The following is a 20,683-nucleotide window of genomic DNA, read 5'->3' as shown; positions in this document are numbered from 1 at the left end:
AGATTCTTTATTAAGGAACAATTAGAGAGAACAACAAGTCTATATATACTATTATAGAGTGTGTAACATATACACTATTATCTGTTAACATGCTAAAATATTAATTTCTACGAAAAATGTTTAAAACTTAAGATCAAACTGAGATAATAAACCATATTTATGTTCACTGCAAAACCACTTGTTTATTGCATTCACAGTAATATATTAAAAAGCATTTTACACTTAAATTGCAGTTGTATAAAATTTCAAAAAGTTTAATAGCTCCATAAAACCAATTAGCTATATCTGCAGGGTGTTTCTGCTGTCTTTTGCATTATTGTTCTTTCGAATGAGTACATCAAACTCCAAACCACATTATTAACATATATTGGCAAAACCTTTCACTAAAAAGGGGTTTATTATCCCTTGGAATTACAATATTAAACAGTATGTTGTTGACAATACTCTGGCATATGCAAGCAATTTGCTGCTCAGTCCTTCAGGGACTGAATAGGAAAATAAGTGGAACAATTGAAAAGATGAAGAAAATGAATGTAAATAAAATTATTTTTGACACTTGTTTCTAATTGAGTAAAGAATAGAATATGTAAGAAACGTTCTCCTTCTGAGCTTTGATTCTTGTTCTTTTTTGCTAAATTATACTGATATCATGTTATATGTAAATGACATGAGTAGTCACTAGTTTGAGACTGAATTAGTAACGCAGTCTGGGACATCACCAAGGGTTGTATAAATAAAAAGGGCTCTTTTTCACTGTAGAAGTTGATTGAAATATGTTGATAGTTTCTTTAATACTTTAACCTTTGTACAAGACAGTACAGTACAGTAAAGTAGACTCTCAGTTTCATTAAGAAACAAAACAAAGAGTATAGTTTCTTCTACAGCGTAAATTTAAAATAATGTCAGATGTGTGTGGTATACAGTAAAATAATGCAAGGAGGGAAGAGCACCACCACATTGTAAATGGACAAAAGGCAATCTCACCACTAACCACTAAACACTAAACAAACAGAGAACTATAAGGCCAAAGTGCAGAAAGGTGTAGGCCACTAGGTTTCAGAAGTTCCTGTCATGTATGATAATGTGGGAGAGCAGCCCGCCAGGAAATCAAAGAAGGAGAATAACCATCTTGGAAAAAACAAGACTTTTGAGAGGGCAGGCAAGTCAGAAACTGTCTGAGATGTCTAGCACGCAACTTAGACAGATTGAATGTGAGAGAAAAGGAGAGAAAGTGACAGAGAAATGACAAAGAAGCATGAAGATATGTTAGGAGGTCAGTGAAACTACAGGCAGACTGTGCTATCCCTTTAAGAAGTGTTCTGAAAGAAGGCTGCCATAAAAAGATTTGTCATTGAAGCTAACAGGAAAAGACTCAAGCATGTAGCCAACTACATACTGACACTTGGGGCTTGGTCAGAACTGACTCCAGAACAAGTCTGAAACCACTCCAAGACAGTGGGGTAAATGAGCCTAGAAGTTGGCGCAAGTCAGAGTTAAAGCTCACCGTTAGGAGGAAAAAACAGCAGTGTTGCACAATTCAGATATATGAGATGAAGAGTGTTTGCTTTATGAAGTGCTTGAGAATGGAAAAAGAGTGTAAACCACCTCACCAAGACAGATAGGGACTTGCATCATTTTAGTAAGGTGCTTAGGAGATGCAGGGTCCTCTCTTGTCTATGGTTAGCGTGTACACAGAATATATATATACTGTAAATACCAAATAGGAATGTAAACGGCAGTGAAAAGAAAAGTTTAAAATAGGCAAATAAACACATATAGTCAACAGTCGATTTCTGGGTGATTCAAATCCTGTGTCACGTTTAACCTTTTCATATTATTTTTTATTATTTGTCTGTTTCAGATATAGCTTTTACTTTGAAACTCTGCCATTAAGGCCAGTATCCTGGAGTTGTCTTTCGCTGTTGCAGGTGACACTGGTATTTGGTTTAAATTAATTAAGGAAGCAGCCAGCTAAGGGCCTGTAAGGTATCTGTTTCTCAAGCTACAAACCGTGATGTCCTTAGTCTCTTGTGCAATTCTGCATCGGTGCCTTTTGTTCTCATGACAGTAATGGACAATTTTGTATGAAATGCTCAGTTGCTTGACAATCTATCAGATGAAATAGCCTTAATTGATGTGTTTTTTGAAAAAGCTATTTAGTTTTGGCCATTTTTTAATTCATAATTGAACTTTAGGAATGCCAGAACGTTACAACCCAAGGAAAGACAATACTGTATATTGTTTTATTGAACAGAACAACAGGTTTCAGCTATGCTAAAATTAAAGGAGTTACTCTAATAACTTAATAATATTTAAACATGATGAATAAAGGATGAGCTGGGTGAGTTTACCATTAGGATGCTGTGGTAATAGTTGCTGAAAAATGAGGTGTTGCTGTCATATGTAAAATAATAAATTATAAACCCCTAATTTCAAACAGTAATAGTCATTTGCAACATGATGTCTTGGCTATATTTCCAGCAAAAAATTTACTTTTCTTGGTTATTCCAACATTTTCAATGCCAGTGTATAAGGCAGGGGTGCAAATAGGGGGTATGTAGTGTGTGTATTGCAAAGGGCCTCAACTAAGGTGCACCAACTAAGGTGGGCAATGGGCAACTGCCATCTCAATCATGGGACAATGCTAGAAAAAAAGTCACAATGTTAAAAATGTATTGAAAAATCCATATCGTTCGAGTCCTTATGTTGCTACAGGCTACTAAGGCTACCTTCAGGCTGCAGTTAAAAATGACTCAATTCCAATTTTTGACTCATATCTAATTTTATTGTTTTTGTTTTTCAATGAGAAGTCAAGCAAAATGACACTTTTATTGGCTAACTGAGCAGATTATAATATGCAAGCTCTTGAGGGAGCTTAGGCCCCTTCATCAGGCAACTTGTAAACAAGTTTTGGTTTATTTTTGTTCTTTTTTATTAATTTTATTACGATCCATACAAAGCAATCAAGTTTTTACAAAAAGAAGAATTGAGTTAAGAACAGATCAATCCACACCCCTGAGAGAGAGAGCAAGCCAAACAGCGTTAAATTTAAGGCTTGTAAACATACCTAAATTAATAAATTATCTGTGCTTTATAAACTTATTTTAAAATATTACTGATTAGATCCTGCCATGTTTTGAAAAAGTCTGTACGGATCCTCTAACTGAGTATTTGATTTTTTCCAATTTCAAATAATATAACACATCGGTTTCCCACTGACTTAAAAGAGGAGAGTTTGGGTTCTTCCAGTTTATCAGAATAAGTCTGCGTGCCAACAGTGTAGTGAATGCAATCACAATTTGTTTGTCCTTCTCCACTTTAAGCCCCTCCCACAGCTGTTAATGGGTTAGGAGGGATTGTGAGTCCAAGACTGTCTGAGAGGTAATTAAAAATTTTTGTCCAGAATAATGCTAATTTGGTGCAGGCCCAGAACATGTGACCCGGTGAGGCTGGGGCTTGATTGCAGTGTTACTTAGGTTGGATCATGCCCTGGAAGCGTTTTGGAGAGTTTTAGTCAAGACAGATGTGCTCGATATATAATTTTGAGTTGTATAATTGTATGCTTTGCGCATATGGAGCTCGAGTGAATTCTCTGCATTGCTACTTTCCACTCCTTTTCTGATATATTAATTGAGAGATCTTTTTCCCAGTGTCCTCTTGGATCTTTGAAAGGGAGGGATTATAAAATGATTTTATATATTGTAGAGATGGAGTCTAATTCCTTGAGATTGAGCAATATTATTTCCAGCGTGGATGAGGGTGCAAGATGAGGAAAATCTGGAAGGTTCTGTTTAACAAAGTTCCTGATTTGAAGATAGTGAAAGAAATGTGTAGCTGGAATGTTAAATTTGGAATGTAATTGTTCATAGGATGCAAAGATGTTGTCTATATAAAAGATCTGTAAGCAAGTTAATTCCAAATTTTTTCCAGATATTAAAAACTGCATATGTTTGTAAAGGTTGAAAGAGGTGGTTCTCTTGCAGGGGTGCCACAGATAGAAGCGTCTCCGTCTTAAAATGCTTTCTACATTGGTTCCAGATTTTAAGTGAGTGGAGCACAATTGGGTTATTTGTATATTGCTGATAACGTGTGTTTATTGGAGCACAGAGCAAGGAATACAAAGAAGTACTGCAGGATTTTACTTCTATTGCGGTCCAAGCCTGTGTATGTTCTTCTATTTGTGTCCAGGTTCTTATCGCCTGTATATTTGCTACCCAGTAATAAAACTGGAAGTTAGGTAGAGCCATGCCGCCTTCTGCCTTTTGTCTTTGTAGGGTCGCTCTTTTGATGCGTGGATGTTTTGAATTCCAAATAAATTAGGTTATTGTTGAATCTAATTGCTTAAAGAATGATTTATTAATGTATATTGGAATGTTTTGAAATAAAAAAGGAGCTTAGGAAGAATATTCATCTTAACAGTGTTAATTCTTCCAGCTAGTGTGAGATGAAGGGTTGACCATCTATGCAAGTCTTGTTTAATTTTTTCCATGCAGACGGCGAAATTTTGTTGATAAAGAGCTTTATGTTTACTTAATAAGTTTTGTTTTACAAGTAATTCATATCCAACATTATCTATCCTGAATCTGCAAAATTAAAAATAAAAACTTAATTTATCAGACAGAATCAATCTAATAGACAACCAAGAATACCATACTTTAGATGATTTACAGTACCAGACTTCTGCGATTTAATCAGCTGGCAAATGCTTAAAGATGCTTTGAGTTGGACCATTAATGTCAGATCTGTACACAGCAACCTGAGGACATGAAAGTGAAGCCAGAACTGGTAGGAAAAAGATGTGGAGAGATTTCATGTAAAATTATGGTTCAACAGTTTTAGAATGTTGAGGGGGGATATTTGATTACAGCAATATATGTCTAAAAGACTCACTAGAAAAAATACACACTTGAGGCAAGACATTTCAAAAAACTTAGTGATTGACCTGTATTGTCAGGCTATCTATCTTTTTGTATTTTTGGCATTTCACATTTGCCAAAAAAGACCAAATCCATGTGACATGAGTGAAAGAAAAAGATGCATTTTAGTAACTATATACAAAGATTTCAAACTCGTTGGCTCTCTACTAAAGCCAGAAGACTAAAAGGTGATGGTGACAGTACAGTCTTAATTTAACAGTGCTTCACCCATTAATTATACAGATATAAATACTATTATTCATCTTAAATAAAATGATTGTATTAATATAATCACAAAATTATATGAAATCAAAGTATAAGGATTATCTTTAAACATTTACCTGTGAAGCTTGTTTACTGATTCTTGTCAAGTATGCAAATAATGGAATGCCAGTATCCAATCAGTGCATGACATTAGAGAGTATTTTTTTCTGCAAGAGACTATGGAGAATTTTTTTCAGTGTGTCAGGAGTGAACAATCAAGTCATAGATGGAGGTGAGCCAAGGAGGATGATATTTTGTAGAGATTTAAAGTAAAGCTTTACCGTAAGCTCACTTCAGAAAGGTTTATATTTTAAATTAAAACACCCTTTAGGAATGCATACAAATTTCCGTATGGATTGCTTAAGTTTATTTTGATGCATCTGTGTATCATATACTACATCTGTTTGTTAATTATTACTGTCACTGTTGTTGTTATTGTTTGATTACAGTCTAAGCTGTAGACTGTAATTTTTGTTCCATCCCCCCAGTATTTATGACAAGTCATTGCTTTGTAAAAAGCATGCCAAATGAGGCTTCAAAAACAAATCTTGCATACCACCTCAAAATAAATTGTTGCACCTTTGAAATAGGGTACATACATAGTTTTTATAGCTATAATGTACTCTTAAACCCCTTATCAAGCGGGGTCATTTTTGCTAAATCGCTTGTAATTTGACCTCTCCAAATTAGAATCATTGCTGTTATTGAACTATCTGGAGTATAAACACATGTTTGGTCTCTTTGTAAAGGTAACATTCTCTAGTTTCACCCTTAGTAGTCAGAATCACTGTAGGTGTAACTGATCAAAAGTTATGCACATTAGAACTCACAGAAAAAATGAATTTTTTTGTTCTCGCCTAAGTTTTCTTGTGAAAATAAAGGCCTCTATAGCTGCAGTAGGTAGGTGGGGACAGAAACACACTATGTACCAACAGAATAACTTGTTGACTACTCACATTTCAAATTTGAAAAGAATACCTGTAAAATGACATTTTACACCAGTTTTATGTGGGCATGTCCAGGTGCTTTTTAGAGGGACCTATGGTTTATCCATTATTTACATTTTGGAACGTATGGAAAAAGTGTAATAACTTTTGAATGCTTCAACCCACATATATCAATGAGGGCTCTACTGAAAGCTTACACCTAAAGGAATCTATATCAACTCACAGTGTCACTCTATTAGTTATGGAAATTTATATTCCATACTAAAAACAATAAAAAATACACATTTCAATATAAAAATAGTCAAAACAAGTCTTATGGGCCAAAAAAATATATATATTTTATTTTTTATTTTTTTTTTAATAAAATGCACACAAACTATATACATTTTTTACAAACTGTTACAACACAGCTCAGCGTTTTTCCATGTGCCACTGATTGTAGCAATCCCTAGAAGGCAGAAAGCACAAGGGTGTGTCACATGTCGCTCTCTGCCTCAGACTTATCCATTGTCCGATTGATCACTGTCACGCCGCGTACATGCCTCTACTACTTAATCGAGAGTGTATTTACTTTAATCTGTATGTTTATCCATATTTAAAATGCGAAAAAACTAGGTGAAATCACAATAAACAACCACGCACCAAGTCTGCAGACTGGCACAAATTCCAGCTTTGCGCAGCTCCGATCGGTTTTGTTTACAAGATGGCATAGCAAGTTACATATCGGCGTGCTCAGCTGCTCACTGGCTGTAAGTTTGGAGTGTCACTCACAGCGTCCAATCATACTGGTAGATTCTACCAGGGTTTGGAGTTGTGCGTCATCGTTCAGCTGTCTGTGACACTCGTTGGCTATACAAGGTGCCAGTCACCCCCCAGACCCCTCGTGATTGGCCAACTTAGGTGTCAATCAGAAGCTAACACTTCCGTGTAACATGCTTTAGCATGGTTATTGCCGACAGAAACAAATTACGTCTGATATGACCAATAGAATTGAAAAAAAATGTCGGAGCTAGTCGCAAGTTAAAAAACGTTTTCTGGAGTTTTTGTCCCTTTGAGGATCTATCGTGTGTTTTGGACCTAATCGTTTTACTGGATTATATTCCCTGGAGCCTTATGGACAGAATGAGATCAATATTGCTCGGAAATATTGATGTTTGACTTGCAGAGAGCCTTCAAAGGTAGTCAAAGATAGGAAAAGTCAGCTCTTAAAAAGTATTTACTTCTCTGTAAAAAAGGATTTAGTGTCAGTGCTGTGGTTGTTGTGTGTCAAAATGGTTTATATCATCGGGAAGACGAGACTCTGAATTTTCATTTGATGTGTAGTATGTCGAGGTGCATGACAGAGGGGCATGCACACATGGCTGTGACATGGCTGTGACGTCGTCCAATCGTAGTTATGTACCGGGACCGGTACGTGTGCATGTTAAATAGTGTATAGCCTGCTGGACTTAATTTGAAATGTGCTTTCAAAAATAAATAAAATTGCTACAATGGAAAAATGTACCATTTCAGGTTATTTACTGGACTTGAATTCCCTAAATTTCAATAAAAACGGGAAACTTTTTATTGGCAATGTCGTGTGTGTGTGTGTGTGTGTGTGTGTATACTGTGTATTGTCACACATGTGTATCAGAGGGTCCCCATCCAGGTTCCTCCCAGGCATATAATACCACAGTGGGCAGAGAGGAGCCATTGCCACTGTGTCATCTTCTTTTGCCTCCAAAGTGTAGAGAAACCATCCAGTGAGTGCAATTAACTCCTCCCCTTTTGGTCTCAGGACCTTAAAAGCCCAGGTATCTGGAGAGAGGTGTCACTCATTGACTAGAGGGATTCCCTAAAGATGGGCCCATAAGTAACAAAGACTTTTTAAAATTCAATATGGCGGCCGACAGTGGCATCATACCACCGAAATAAGTACCAAATTTCAGCCTTCTACCTACACAGGAAGTTGGTGAATTAGTGACGTTGAAAAGTTCAATATGGTGGCTGACAGTGGCGTCATAGCACCGAAATAAGTACGTACATTGGTTTCGGTTAGTGCAGGGAAGCCGCCTACCAAATTTTGTGAAGATGGGGCCATGAATAAGAAAGTTCAACATGGCGGACATTGTTGACTGTTATGACCGTTACGCGTAGAATTTCAAAATGAAACCTGCTTAACTTTTGTAAGTAAGCTGTAAGGAATGAGCCTGCCAAATTTCAGCCTTCTACCTACATGGGAAGTTGAAGAATTAGTGACGTTTGGAAAATTCAATATGGCCTACCAAATTTCGTGAAGATGGGGTCAGGCTTCTACCTACACGGGAAGTTGGAAAATTACTGATGTTGGAAAGTTGAGTCAGTCAGTCAGTCAGTCAGTCAGTCAGTCAGTGAGGGCTTTGCCTTTTATTAGTATATATATATATATATATATATATATATATATATATAAAGAGAGAGAGAGAGAGAGAGTGCACTCCACAATTATTGGCTCCCTTGGTTAAAAAAAAATATAGGCTCACAACACAAAAGAGAGAAAAATCCAACCTTTAATTGAAGTACATTTATTCATTGGGAAATAAATCTCACATTAAGAAATAAGGTTTTTACATGAAATCATGTGTGCCACAATTATTGGCACCCCTGCTGTTAGTATTTCGTACAGCCCCTTTTTGCGAACAAGACAGCATTTAATCTTCTCCTCTAACATTTCACAAGGTTGGAGAATACAGAGACAGGGATATTTGACCATTCCTCTGTGCACAATCTTTCTAGATCATCCAGAGTCCTGGGTCCTCTCCTTTTCAGCTCACCCCACAGGTTTTCAATGAGGTTGAGGTCTGGGGACTGAGAAGGCCATGAAAGGAGCTTGATTTTGTATCTGCAGAGCCTTTTTTGTGTAGATTTTGCCATATGTTTAGGGTCATTTTCATGATGGAAGACCCAATGACGACCCATCTTCAGCTTTCTGGCAGAGATTTTGATTTAAAATGTCCTGGTATTTCAAGGAGTTCATGATGCCATATGTCCTAACAATGTTCCCAGGGCCTTTGGAAGAGAAACAGCCTCACAGCACCACATATCCTCCACCATACTTACAGTGGGCATGAGGTGCTTTTCTGCATACTCATTCTTGGATTCACGCCAGACCCAATTTTAATCTCATCTGACCAAAGCACATGGTCCCAGTTGAAGCCCCAGTACCGCTTAGCAAACACCAGACATTTACATTTGTGACTGTAGGTGAGAAAAGGCTTTTTCCTTGCATGTCTCCCAAACAGCTTGTTGGCATGGAGATAGCATCTTATGGTTGTCATGGAGACTTTGTGACCCCAAGATACCACTCTTTGGTGCAGTTCTCTGAGCTTTAGAGAATTTTTGACTTCTCTTATCATCCTACTCACTGTGCGCGGTAGTAAGATAAACTTGGGTCCTCGTCCAGCCTTGTTTGTCACTGTTCCCGTTGTTTTACAGTTCTTTGTTATTCCTCTGACTGTAGATACAGGCAGATTTAGACGAGTAGCTATTTTCTTGTAGCCATTACCTGATTTGTGAAGGTCGACACACATCTGCCTTACTTGAACAGCATGTTCTCTTGTCTTTCCCATGTTGAAGAGTGGCTAAGAGCAATAGGACTCTGTGTCACGTCATATTTATACCCCAGGGACACAGGAAGTAATTAATTACTAATTAAAGGGTCCAATTTACTCTGATCAACTTTAAAACCTAAACTAGAAATTACAAAAACGCTTCAATTACATTTATTTTATAGGAATTGTTAGGGGTGCCAATAATTGTGGCACATATGATTTCATGTAAAAAATGTATTTCTTAATGTGGGATTTTTTTCCCCCCAATGAATAAATGTACTTCAATTAAAGGTTAGATTTTTGTCTTTTTTGTGTTGTGAGCCTATGTTTTTGGGAAAAAAAAGAATTTATTACAAGCCTAAGAACACATCTTACCAGGGGTGCCAATAATTGTGGCGGGCGCTCATATATATGAGGAGCAGTCAAAACGTTCTTGGAATTGTGGTAGAGCGGGAGAGTGAGAGATCAGATTATGCACACATTGTTGTGGAGGGGAGCGCAGAATGTTAGAACAGGTCTGGATTGGTTTCGGCATGTAGTAGTATTTTAATTACCGTTTGAGTTAGAAGTGTGCATAGTTAATCAGCGCAATATCGCAGTTAGAACAACGTGCTAACATCAACTTCAAGTGCAAATTGGGGAAATAGCTTGAGATACACTAGCAGCACTGCAGTTATATATATGTGTATGTGTATGTGTGTGGGTGTGCATGTATGTGTCTGTTTGTGTGGGTGGGTGGGTGTGTCTGGAGAATATGAACATGATCTAATTTAATAGTGCAATTTTGGCTGCTTAGAGAAAATTAATTGCTTAGAAAATATAATTTATACCTTTAAGGAAAATGTTTGTTGTAATGGATGGCCGGTTTCATATTCCGGCCCTAACCCCCAGGCCGCCAGGAGCTCTGCCGAGAGCATGTACGGGCCCCGAATTCCAGCAGGGCCTCATGGACTATGTAGTTTTTATGCACAGCCCTGCTGGATACCTTGGGGGCCACTGGGAGTCGCTGTCGGGAGGCCAGTGGACTCTTTTGCGCACTATGACCCGGAAGTTCGTCACAGGAAGAGCGACGGGCTTCCGGGGTGAGGAAAAGCATTGTTTACTCTGACCCAGAAGGAATAAGGACTTGTGGACTGTTGGATTGGGAACACTTCCGGGTCAGGGAATATAAAAAGACTGAGGGAGCTCCCAGACGACGAGCTTAGCTGGGTGGTAGGAGGGCAACGCGTCAGGGAGTGGAGGATTGTGATTTATTATTGGATTGGTTATTGTTTATTGAGAAAAGTGGAGTGGTGGTGCTTTGTGCACTTAATTATTATAATAAATAATAATTATTGGACTTTTACCTGGTGTTTGGCGTGGTACCTGAGGGTTGAAGGGAGCACTAGTGCCCCCTACTGCGACAATGTCTAAATTACATATGTATCCTGCTTCTGTGATTGGTTCCAGTTCCTTGGACCCTGAACTGAATAATCAGATTAGAAGGTGAATGAAAGCATTGCACCTAACTATGAACAGTGTATTAATAAATTGTGAAAAATACAGGTTAACAAACAATAGTGTATTAACAGCTGTTTCTTTTTTTCTATTCTGCAAATATTTGGCAGACACTCAGGTATACAGTAAAATAAAACATCATATTACTGTAGCAATTGATTCAAGGAAGAGTAACAATGGTTAAAGGTTTTAATGGCAAATGGACATTATTTGCTATTTAAAATTTTTTGCCTAATCAAACTTCTAGTTTTTAGAAGTTGTATTCAGTGTATGAATTTAAATGAATCTTAAATATAAAACTGGTAGTAATGCACAGCAGGTCACTCAGTACTAAATTTGTTTCTGCTATTGTATTTTTTTCTAATTGTAATATAAAACCATGTGATAAAGTTTCTGGACAATGGTGCAACAGTTGGGTTACCAAGCCAGCTGTTCCCCTCATAACTGGTACTTTTGAAATGAAAACGTCCAAATCAGAATGTAAATGAGTGTGTACCAGTCAACGTGCCTCTAACAACAGTTATAACTGAAAATGGAGAGAGTTCCAGCTCCCTCTCTCTCTCTCTCTCTCTGTGTTTTCCTCGGTCAAAAGACAACCCTCCCGGCTCCACCCTTCTGTATTTATAGGCTCCCTGGACCAAAACAACCCATTAGGAAAGCTGTGGAGAAACCAGGAGATACAGTTAGCAATCGCACCAAGGTGGTGTTTGTGAGCTTACCACAGCCATCCAAATGATCTCCATGCACACATGCATAAAAACTGTTAACCTGTAATACAAGCTATGAAAGTAAATTACAATGAAAGAGACGATTCTCTACTAGATTTCTTTTGCTTATCATAATCATTCATCTTCATGAAACTACTCAAGCATGTAAATAAAACAGCTGTGAATTATTCATTATGATTTACATTTATTAAATTTCATTCAGGAGGCAATGTGGGGATGTGGTTAGTGTTTTTGTTAGTATTTCTGGTTTCCTACAATATCCCAAAGATATGAATGTTAAATTAAAAAGTCAAAGTAAATGCTGAAATAAAACAGTTTAATTAAATTAGACATTTGGTGTGGATTTAAAGGATTATTACAAAAGACTATAATAACTGCAGAACATTTAACTAAAGTTGTCAACTACTACATTATTATAGAAGCTAGTAAATTGCAGTAAAAACAACCTTGGTCACTGATTATGCAGATATAACACTTATGATGGTCAAGAGTTAAGTAAGAGTGATGTCCTCTAGCTTCCTTGTGACCGTGAATTACAATAAAGAGGCAACAACTCTTGATGTCTTGCCTTTCCACTACAAGGTTTAATACATCCATCCATTTTCTGAATCTCCATTTCCTGTACAGGAAGAAGACTTTAGTCAAAAGAACCATATTTGTGTACCACAAGGCAATCTCAGCTACTTACTCTCTCATTCCAGGCCAATCAATATCCACCACCAATCAATACAATGCAGAAGGAGAAGACAAGAATAGAACTCAGTTGTAAGGTGGCAGTGCTACCCATTGCACCATCTTAAATAATACATGCATGCAGTGTCTGCATACATAAATATAGTAGGTGTTGTCACACATGTGCGCATGGGACGCAAGTTTAAGGGCTGGAGTAAGGCCAATTCCGAATCATACCGGGATGTGGCAGAGTGCACTGACTCTTTGTATCCCTTTTCTGCAGACCATTCACAGGAGATTCTACCTGGCCCTGTTGACGTGACTTCTGGGTCCGCGCCTATGGAGATAGACCTTGCCAGCTCCAGCCCCTGTGATGTCACATCTGGGCTCGAGCCTATGGCTGAAGACCTTCATGAGCCTGACCCTTTTGACCTCACTTCCTGTCTTCCCCTTTAAAAACCTCCACCTTTTCCCTATTCCCTCAGTTCTGTTTTGGACTCGTTTTGTGCTATCATTAACCTCGATTTGCAGCCAGGAAACCAAATACACGGATGGCTGTCCCAAACCTTGCCATGGCTCTTTGTGGCTTTTGTGACAGTGTATAAATTATGCTGTACAGTATAAGAGGCTCTTCAACCTGAAAGGTTGAAAAAAACAGTCTTACTGTGCTGTATGATAATATTTTGTTTATTATTTTTTTAATTAAATTTAAAAAAAAAGAAGAATTCCACTTGTATTTACCATATATTAGTACATTTTGGAAGCTCTGCATATCATTTGTTTCCATTAAAGACTACCACTTTCTAACAGAAAATAAGAAAAATGATAGTAATGAATCACAGAAAACTGGGAGTCTTTGCTAAATAAAGACAGCAAATATTTGTAAAGAAAAAAAATAAAAACTACAGCAACTCTTTTGCAACCAATGTATAAGCAGACATCTCTGAAGACACATTTCCTGGTAATAGTATGCACAAATTTTCTTTGCCAGAGTTGACTAATGAAATCTGCACGTATGCCTTCTAAACAGCTTTGCCTTCACAAGACGGATTTTATACTTTTTTTCCAATAAAGGCATTCTGTCAAGTCTAACGCAAACTTTGGCCAACATTTTAAGCTTTATTTCAAAAATGCTTAACATATGTATGGTATACTTTAAATAGCTATCACTCACATAGAACATTGAATTTATTATTCCCTTGCATAGCCTCCTTTGGGATTCACCTACTTTTATTATACAGTTTATTCATTCTCTGCTGCCAGTATGCAAGTAAAAAAAGTTTATTCTCATGAGGAAGTAATTACAATTGCCTTGCAGTTCAAATTCCCCTTTTAAAGCCCCTGCTTGTCTTTGTATCTACCCTCAAATATCAAAATCCTCCAAGGATACATTGAGAAACTCTGCCCCCTTGCATTATTACAGGTTTTTTGTATTACTATTACAACACATGCTACCTCCAACGAAGCATTAGTCACTCATTCATTCCCTCACTCCTAGTGTTTATATAGAGTGTGCCGACTAATGCACTTCTAGTTTCTCGGCAGTTGAGGGCTAAAATACATCAAGGAAGCAAGCCAAAAAGATTGCTCAGCAATAACTGCCATCTCCCAAAGGCTGAGCTAACCCTTGCAAAAACAGCATGAAAATAATTATGTGGAAGCTACTAAGGGCAGCTCTTCTTTGCTATTTCTTTGGTATTTCTGTGCTGGTTGCACAGTATGACCATGAATTTGAAGTGCAGTATCAAAATGGCTTTGAAAACGAGATTAAAGAAGAGGAGGAGGAAGGTAAGCCTTAGTAAAGATTATTTCTGATTTTCATTACCTTTCTTTCTTCTGCCTTGTCTACCCTGCAACATGTTTTTTATCCTGTAAAATGATCTACAATCAAACTCAACAGCTAAATTAAATGTGATTGTTTCAGGGCTGTAAATTTTAATATACTTAAGTTAAGCATGATCTTTAACAAATCATTAAATCACTGTCGATTTTGGGAAATGAAGGCTCCCTGGAGATTGCACAGTTAAAATTAAAACAAAAAAAAAAACATTGGTTTGTTAATCAGCGCAAACATTACAGATTCTGGAGCCCTTTTATAATTAAATAATTTAACAAAACATGTTGCTTAAGTTTTGTTTCAGTATTACGTTCTGAGTTTTTCATTTATGTCAGTTTGTGTTTTAATTTAACTATACTGCATCTGTGCTTAGCATAAGGCACACTATGATTATAAGAAGTGCAGTTTAAAAGATTAAATTAAATTGATCTGAAACACTGCTTAAATGTAAGCCTAATATAAAACAGAAACACTTTGATCTTTTAATTCTAACATATCCTTCACATAAACTAAATCTCAACTCATACAGAATGAATGAATCTCAGATATATAGATTTATAGAAAAAAAAAACTTTAAAGGAAAGAAAGAAACTGTTTGTTTGTTTGCCATCTTGCTTTAGTAGAGTACATGTGGGTCATCAGCTTGAGTACAGCATTAGAAACCAGGTAAGATAACCAGATGTACTGCCTTTTCTCTTTGTCTGTTCTTCATTTCTCACTTTGACATTCACTCAATTCACTAGCTACGCCAACTCCATGTGAGTCCTCAGAACTCAGCAGATGGGACAAACTTTTTGCAATGCTGGAAAACTCACAGATGAAAGAAAATATGCTGCTCCAGTATGTGGATGACATTCTGAAAGTGGAGGTCCAAAGCCTGCGTACTGAAATGCTCCAGTTTGTTGCTAATTTTGCCGGAACTTGCACCAATGCTGTTGACAGTGCCAAAACACGCATAATTTCACAGCTGGACAGGAAATTAATGGAAATCACAGACAGGATTAAGGGTACCGACAATACATGTCAGTCTGAAAATGAAGAAAGGCTGGGACAGCTGCTAGCAAGTGGCCAGGACATCATTAACAAACTCAGCAAAATAGAAAATGCCTGGCAAAACACAGCGGAAGCAAATGGCTCCGACTCTGAAGTCAAACTGCAGGATGGCTCTGTTTGTATGGGGTTAGAAAAGGTTATAGATTCTTTGGCATCTAATCTTCAACAGACTCAAAAGAAACTAGAGCTTACTCAGATGTGGGCTAGTCAACGCTTCCTGCCTGCAGGTAAGGTTATACCCTCTCCATTACTCACATGTATCACAGATTACATTCTGGGTGCCTTTATATAAATAGTGTCAAGGTTGGGGAGGAGTGCAAAGTATAGTAAGCTGCTGCATAGAAAACAAAATTCTCAAACCAAAATACCTTTCTTTATTTTATATAATAAAGGGTTGCATTCACAATGGTTAACTCTGCTGCCTCACAGCTCCGTTGTCCAGGGTGCAGACTCCAACAAGGCTACTGTCTATATGAAGTTTGCATGCTTACTCTGGTTTCTGCTCACATCCCAAACATGAGTAAATTAGACAAAGCACTTTGAACATGGGAAAGGTTCTCTATAAATAAAATGTATTATTATTATTATTATTATTATTATTATTATTATTATTATTAGATTGACTCTAAATTGTACTGATACAAGGGGCCAACACAACTGCAAAGGATAGTATGTCTGTTCAGGTTCAAGCACTGCTGGGAAAGGTGCTGGTCCCCCAGGACCCTAAAACTAAATTATATGGTTTTTAAAAAAAAGAGTCAATTTAGAGTTACCAACTGATTTTTATTTTTGGAGGAACCTGGGTTACCTGAAGTTAACCCTATGTTAACACTGTAAAAATATTGAAGTGCCACATTGTCAGTCCAAGATGGTAATCACATCAAACTGCAGCCTTAAGACAACCACATTGTCCATGGCGTCATAGGAATATTCTATTCGTTTGCCATAAATCTGGCTATTTTATGCAATACAGTGCAGCTTATATCCCATCCTGAGTTTGGAAGATGTAAAATAAAACAACAAACCCCTCGATATTTCATATAATTACATGCCAAATTACTGGAACATCACATAACCTTCCATCAATCTTAATCACGCTTAATGGATCATGGGATAGCCTAACTCAACAGCACTGGGTTAAAGGGAAGAACCAACCCTGGCTGGGGTATCAGTTACTATAACTTAATGAAAAGACATATAACAGATATGTCATTAAAATGATAAAACAAATGTGTGATATCAAGTTAATACTCAAAATTATTAACTACATTTACAAAGTATGTTTAGGCTACATTATAGTGTAAGGGAATTCTATTATGACTGGGTTTCTACTTTTCTCTGCTCCTTTCAGGTTAGGCAGGATAGAACATTTAGCTTCAGAAAATGCATGAATTGGTGCATTTAAACAGAAGATTAATTGGATTAAGTAGATTTTTTAAAATTATGCAATATAATTATGTCATGGACATGAATACATCATAATATGGGCAAATGACAAAATAAAATATTCAGACTGTTAGTGACCATCCATATTATTTTTTCACCCCTGGCTTAAATATATAGTTTCTAAGCATTTCAATTAAAATATTGTAAATATTTCAGTACTTTAACACTACAAATATTAAAAAAAAATAATGTTTTTGACATTTCTCTTCCCCCAGCTTAGTGACATTTCATCAGTAAATAAAGCCATTATCATAATCGCAGTACTATATTTTCAAAATATCCATTACTTAGCCCATCACTTCCCATTCAGTACCATGGGATGTCAAAGCTTATATTAGCAGCACTGGGAGCAAGCAGGAGCCTCCCTTGAACAGAGCACCAGTCTAAACACACACACCCGGACACTCATATTTAGAGGTAACCAATTGACATTAAATGCACATGTTTTGGATGTGGAAGGAAACCTGAAGTATCTGGAATAAAAATATAGATCACAAGCCTAATGCGAGATTGAAACCCATGGCCTTGGAATTGTGAATTAGAAGCAGTAGACAATGAGCCACAGTGCTAGCCTTGATGCACTTTCTGTAATCTCAAGGCTCTAACAAATGAATATGAAGTCTGGAATTCATTGTCACACTACAGGAAATCTGTGCAAATGTTTATTTTTAGATAAACTGATTTATTGCAGTTGATAGCTTAAACAAAGCTGATTCATGTAGTAAACTTGTGCAAGCTCTCTTTGCTGATTTTTTTTACAACAGGAAGTGTGTGGCCATAAAGCTTTAAAGAAATTTTTAAAGTGTTCTTGTCACTGATATCTGTTACAAAATAGATGATATTAAGGCATTAATGGCATGTTCATAACGTTAGTCAGTGTTTGAATCAACAAGACAGGAAAAAGTGATAAGAATGGATCGCAGCCCTCTGCCTTTTGCACTGCTGTCTAATAGTTTCATTCTGTAAACATTGTTCTCTTAGATATACTCTTTACACTGCTTTCCAGTAACAGTATCCCACATTCTGCTGTTGCTTACATATCTAGAGTGTTATGTCTGTTTATTTCATTTGTACTATTTGAGTTTAATTATTGACAGCACTTATGTACAACAGGCAGCACTGTCTATTTAGAGTCTTCAAACTCATTTCTATTTCTAACTAGTGGGGCTCCTGCATCGAGTTTGAATGTTCTCCCAGTGTTCATTTTGCTTCCTTAAGAGACTTCTATGTTCCAAACAAATGTGCTTTGTTCTGAACTCAAGGAGTCCTGTCCTGTATTTATGTTGAGAGGACAGACAACATCGTATTGAAGCCAGGATAGGCATCTTTTAACTTATTTAATATTTCTTTCCTAGGGTGTGAAATGGCTCTTCTGTTTCCAATGAGGTCCAAAAAGATTTTTGCCAGTGTCAGTCCTGTTGCAGCAATGGCTCTAAATGCCTTTACTGCTTGCATTTGGGCTAAAGTGACAGAAGCACTCAACAAAACAGTCCTTTTCTCATATGGAACCAAGAGGAACCCCTACGAGATTCAACTCAGTCTAAGGCAGCAGTCAGTCATCCTAATGGTAGGAAATGAACAGCACTCAGTGGTTGCTGAGAATGCTGTGTCTGCTGGACAATGGGCTCATATCTGTGGAACATGGAACTCTGAAGAAGGAAAATCATCTGTATGGGTAAATGGAGAACTTATGACAACCGCTCTAGGAGTGGCAGAAAGCCACACAATCCCTGATGGCGGCATCTTACAACTTGGCCAAGAGAAAAATGGTTGTTGTGTGGGAGGAGGATTTGATGAAAACCTGGCCTTTTCTGGAAAGCTCACGGGATTCAATCTTTGGAATAGAACTCTGAATGGTACAGAGATAATCCACTTAGCTACCAGCGAAGATTCATGTAATGTCAGAGGCAATGTGATTGGCTGGGGTGTTACGGAAATTATCCCCCAAGGAGGTGCCCAGTATATCCATTAGGATAATGAACTGAGTAACATCACACAACTTCCCGGAAACTGCATTAAAAAAATAATCGGTAAACTGCATTAAAAAAATTATTTCCCCCTTTTTCAAACTAAAAATTGCATTTACATTAATTAAACCTAGGATAGGGGAATAATGCTTTTTGGAAACAGATGCTAATTACATACAGACATGACATCTACAGTAAATGCAATTTATTAAATCCTTGTTTACATTTAAAAATACTTCAAGTGATATCTTGTATGCTGGGTAAACATCACAACTATATTATTAATCAAAAAAACTATCACCAACGTTTTTCCAGTTTTACTCTATGATAATAAATTTGTCAAACAAATATCTCAGATACTTTAGCATGATGTAAATGGAGACAGAAAGCTGGAATGCAACACAGTCATACATAAATACAGTGTTCTTATTTGAATGAAGAGAAAATTATTGAGATAAAAATACTCGTGATGGGCACTCTTCATGGTTATTTACTTGTTATTTTAGAGTTTGAACTGGATATTATTTTGTTAAATGTGTTGCATACAATATCACAAAGTTTACATGAAACCAAAATCGTCTTCACTTTATGATATGTAGAATTACTGTATAATATTGTACATTGTTTTTTGAGAAAAATAAATGTATTTTATATTTTTGCTTTATCAATAAAATATTGTATTCAAGCTGCTGCGCATCATATCTATCAAATCAGCTTTCAGATATCAGCCACAATCCCAGGAAGCTCATTCTTTAATTAAATGGAAGTGAAATCCATAAGCCATTCTGGTACAGCAAACAGAACATTTTCTGCATATATCATGCACATAACAGGCTCTCTGGCGGTGAGACTTTTGAAAATGCTGATGCAACCTTTGACCAAAAAAGGACACAAATCAACAATTAACCTAATGAATTAAATTAGCTTTCATCTAAAAGGAAAGCTTTCTGTCAATGTTGGTCCTTGACTCAGAACTGTCAATGCATCTCAGGCAACTGGCTCACACTTTTGATTTGTTACAGTATATCCCTTTGAAATCAATGGCCATGATAAAGTTCTACCTGCTTCTGAAAAGAACATTATTGAATTATTCCAGCCAGCACAATATATCATACCTCTCACACAGCACAAGAACATACAGTATATGCAGAATTCTATTCCTTTAGTTCTGCTGACTGCAACGTGATTATTTTATCACATCTCTTATAACATGCTGCAACTTTAGCTCTCTACTAAATGGTGCATACAGAAAAGAGTTTAAGGGTGTTAGGTTTGAGTCTGATTCTGGTATCTATATGGAGTTCATTTCTGTACATTTGATAAATGATCTCTCCTGATGGCTACAATGTTACTCACTAATGATCTCTGTACTTCTGATTAAGGTATATAAAGACTTGCATCATGCTAAAAAAGCCCTTGTGATGATAAACAGAAAACCAAGAGAAGACTGTGTAGTTTAGGCTACAAGTACAATAACGATCTAGTGGTGACACGTTTATTTTTTCTTTTTCTTCTCAAGAGCATGTTGGGTTTCACCACCTGTTATCTAACCTTTGCTGAATGGACTGAAAGGTCTTTGTCTGACTTCAGCGTTCGTATCTGCTAATATAAGAATGGTTCAAGGTGTATTACCTGTTTGCTCCTTTATTTACTAGATTAAGCTTGGTCCATCACAACACCAACTGAAAACACTATGCTAATAAAAATAAATATTCCAGACAGAAGGTGGTTATTCAAAGGTATTTTAAAAAAGTTAACTGGGACCCCTTTTTGCTTTAGTATCTTAG

The 20,683-nt window shown here is 36.9% G+C and overlaps 2 protein-coding genes across 11 annotated transcripts in view; one reads left to right on the top strand and one right to left on the bottom strand.

Moving 5' to 3' along the window:
• The window catches only part of veph1 (ventricular zone expressed PH domain-containing 1), a 220,293-nt gene that overhangs the window by 155,466 nt on the left and 44,144 nt on the right, over window positions 1-20,683 (bottom strand). The window lies entirely within an intron of this gene.
• On the top strand, window positions 14,099-19,345 carry LOC120531609 (pentraxin-related protein PTX3-like). Its single transcript, XM_039757184.1, has 3 exons — window positions 14,099-14,381; window positions 15,174-15,710; window positions 18,285-19,345. Exons 1-3 carry the CDS (start codon window positions 14,234-14,236, stop codon window positions 18,899-18,901), a joined length of 1,302 nt encoding a protein of 433 aa, XP_039613118.1. The 5' UTR covers window positions 14,099-14,233; the 3' UTR covers window positions 18,902-19,345.

This window comes from Polypterus senegalus, chromosome 1 (genome assembly GCF_016835505.1).
Source record: "Polypterus senegalus isolate Bchr_013 chromosome 1, ASM1683550v1, whole genome shotgun sequence".
In the NCBI taxonomy this organism is placed as follows: domain Eukaryota; kingdom Metazoa; phylum Chordata; class Cladistia; order Polypteriformes; family Polypteridae; genus Polypterus; species Polypterus senegalus.
The sequence above is the reverse complement of the archived record's forward strand: the minus strand, read 5'-3'. Positions and strand labels throughout refer to the sequence as shown.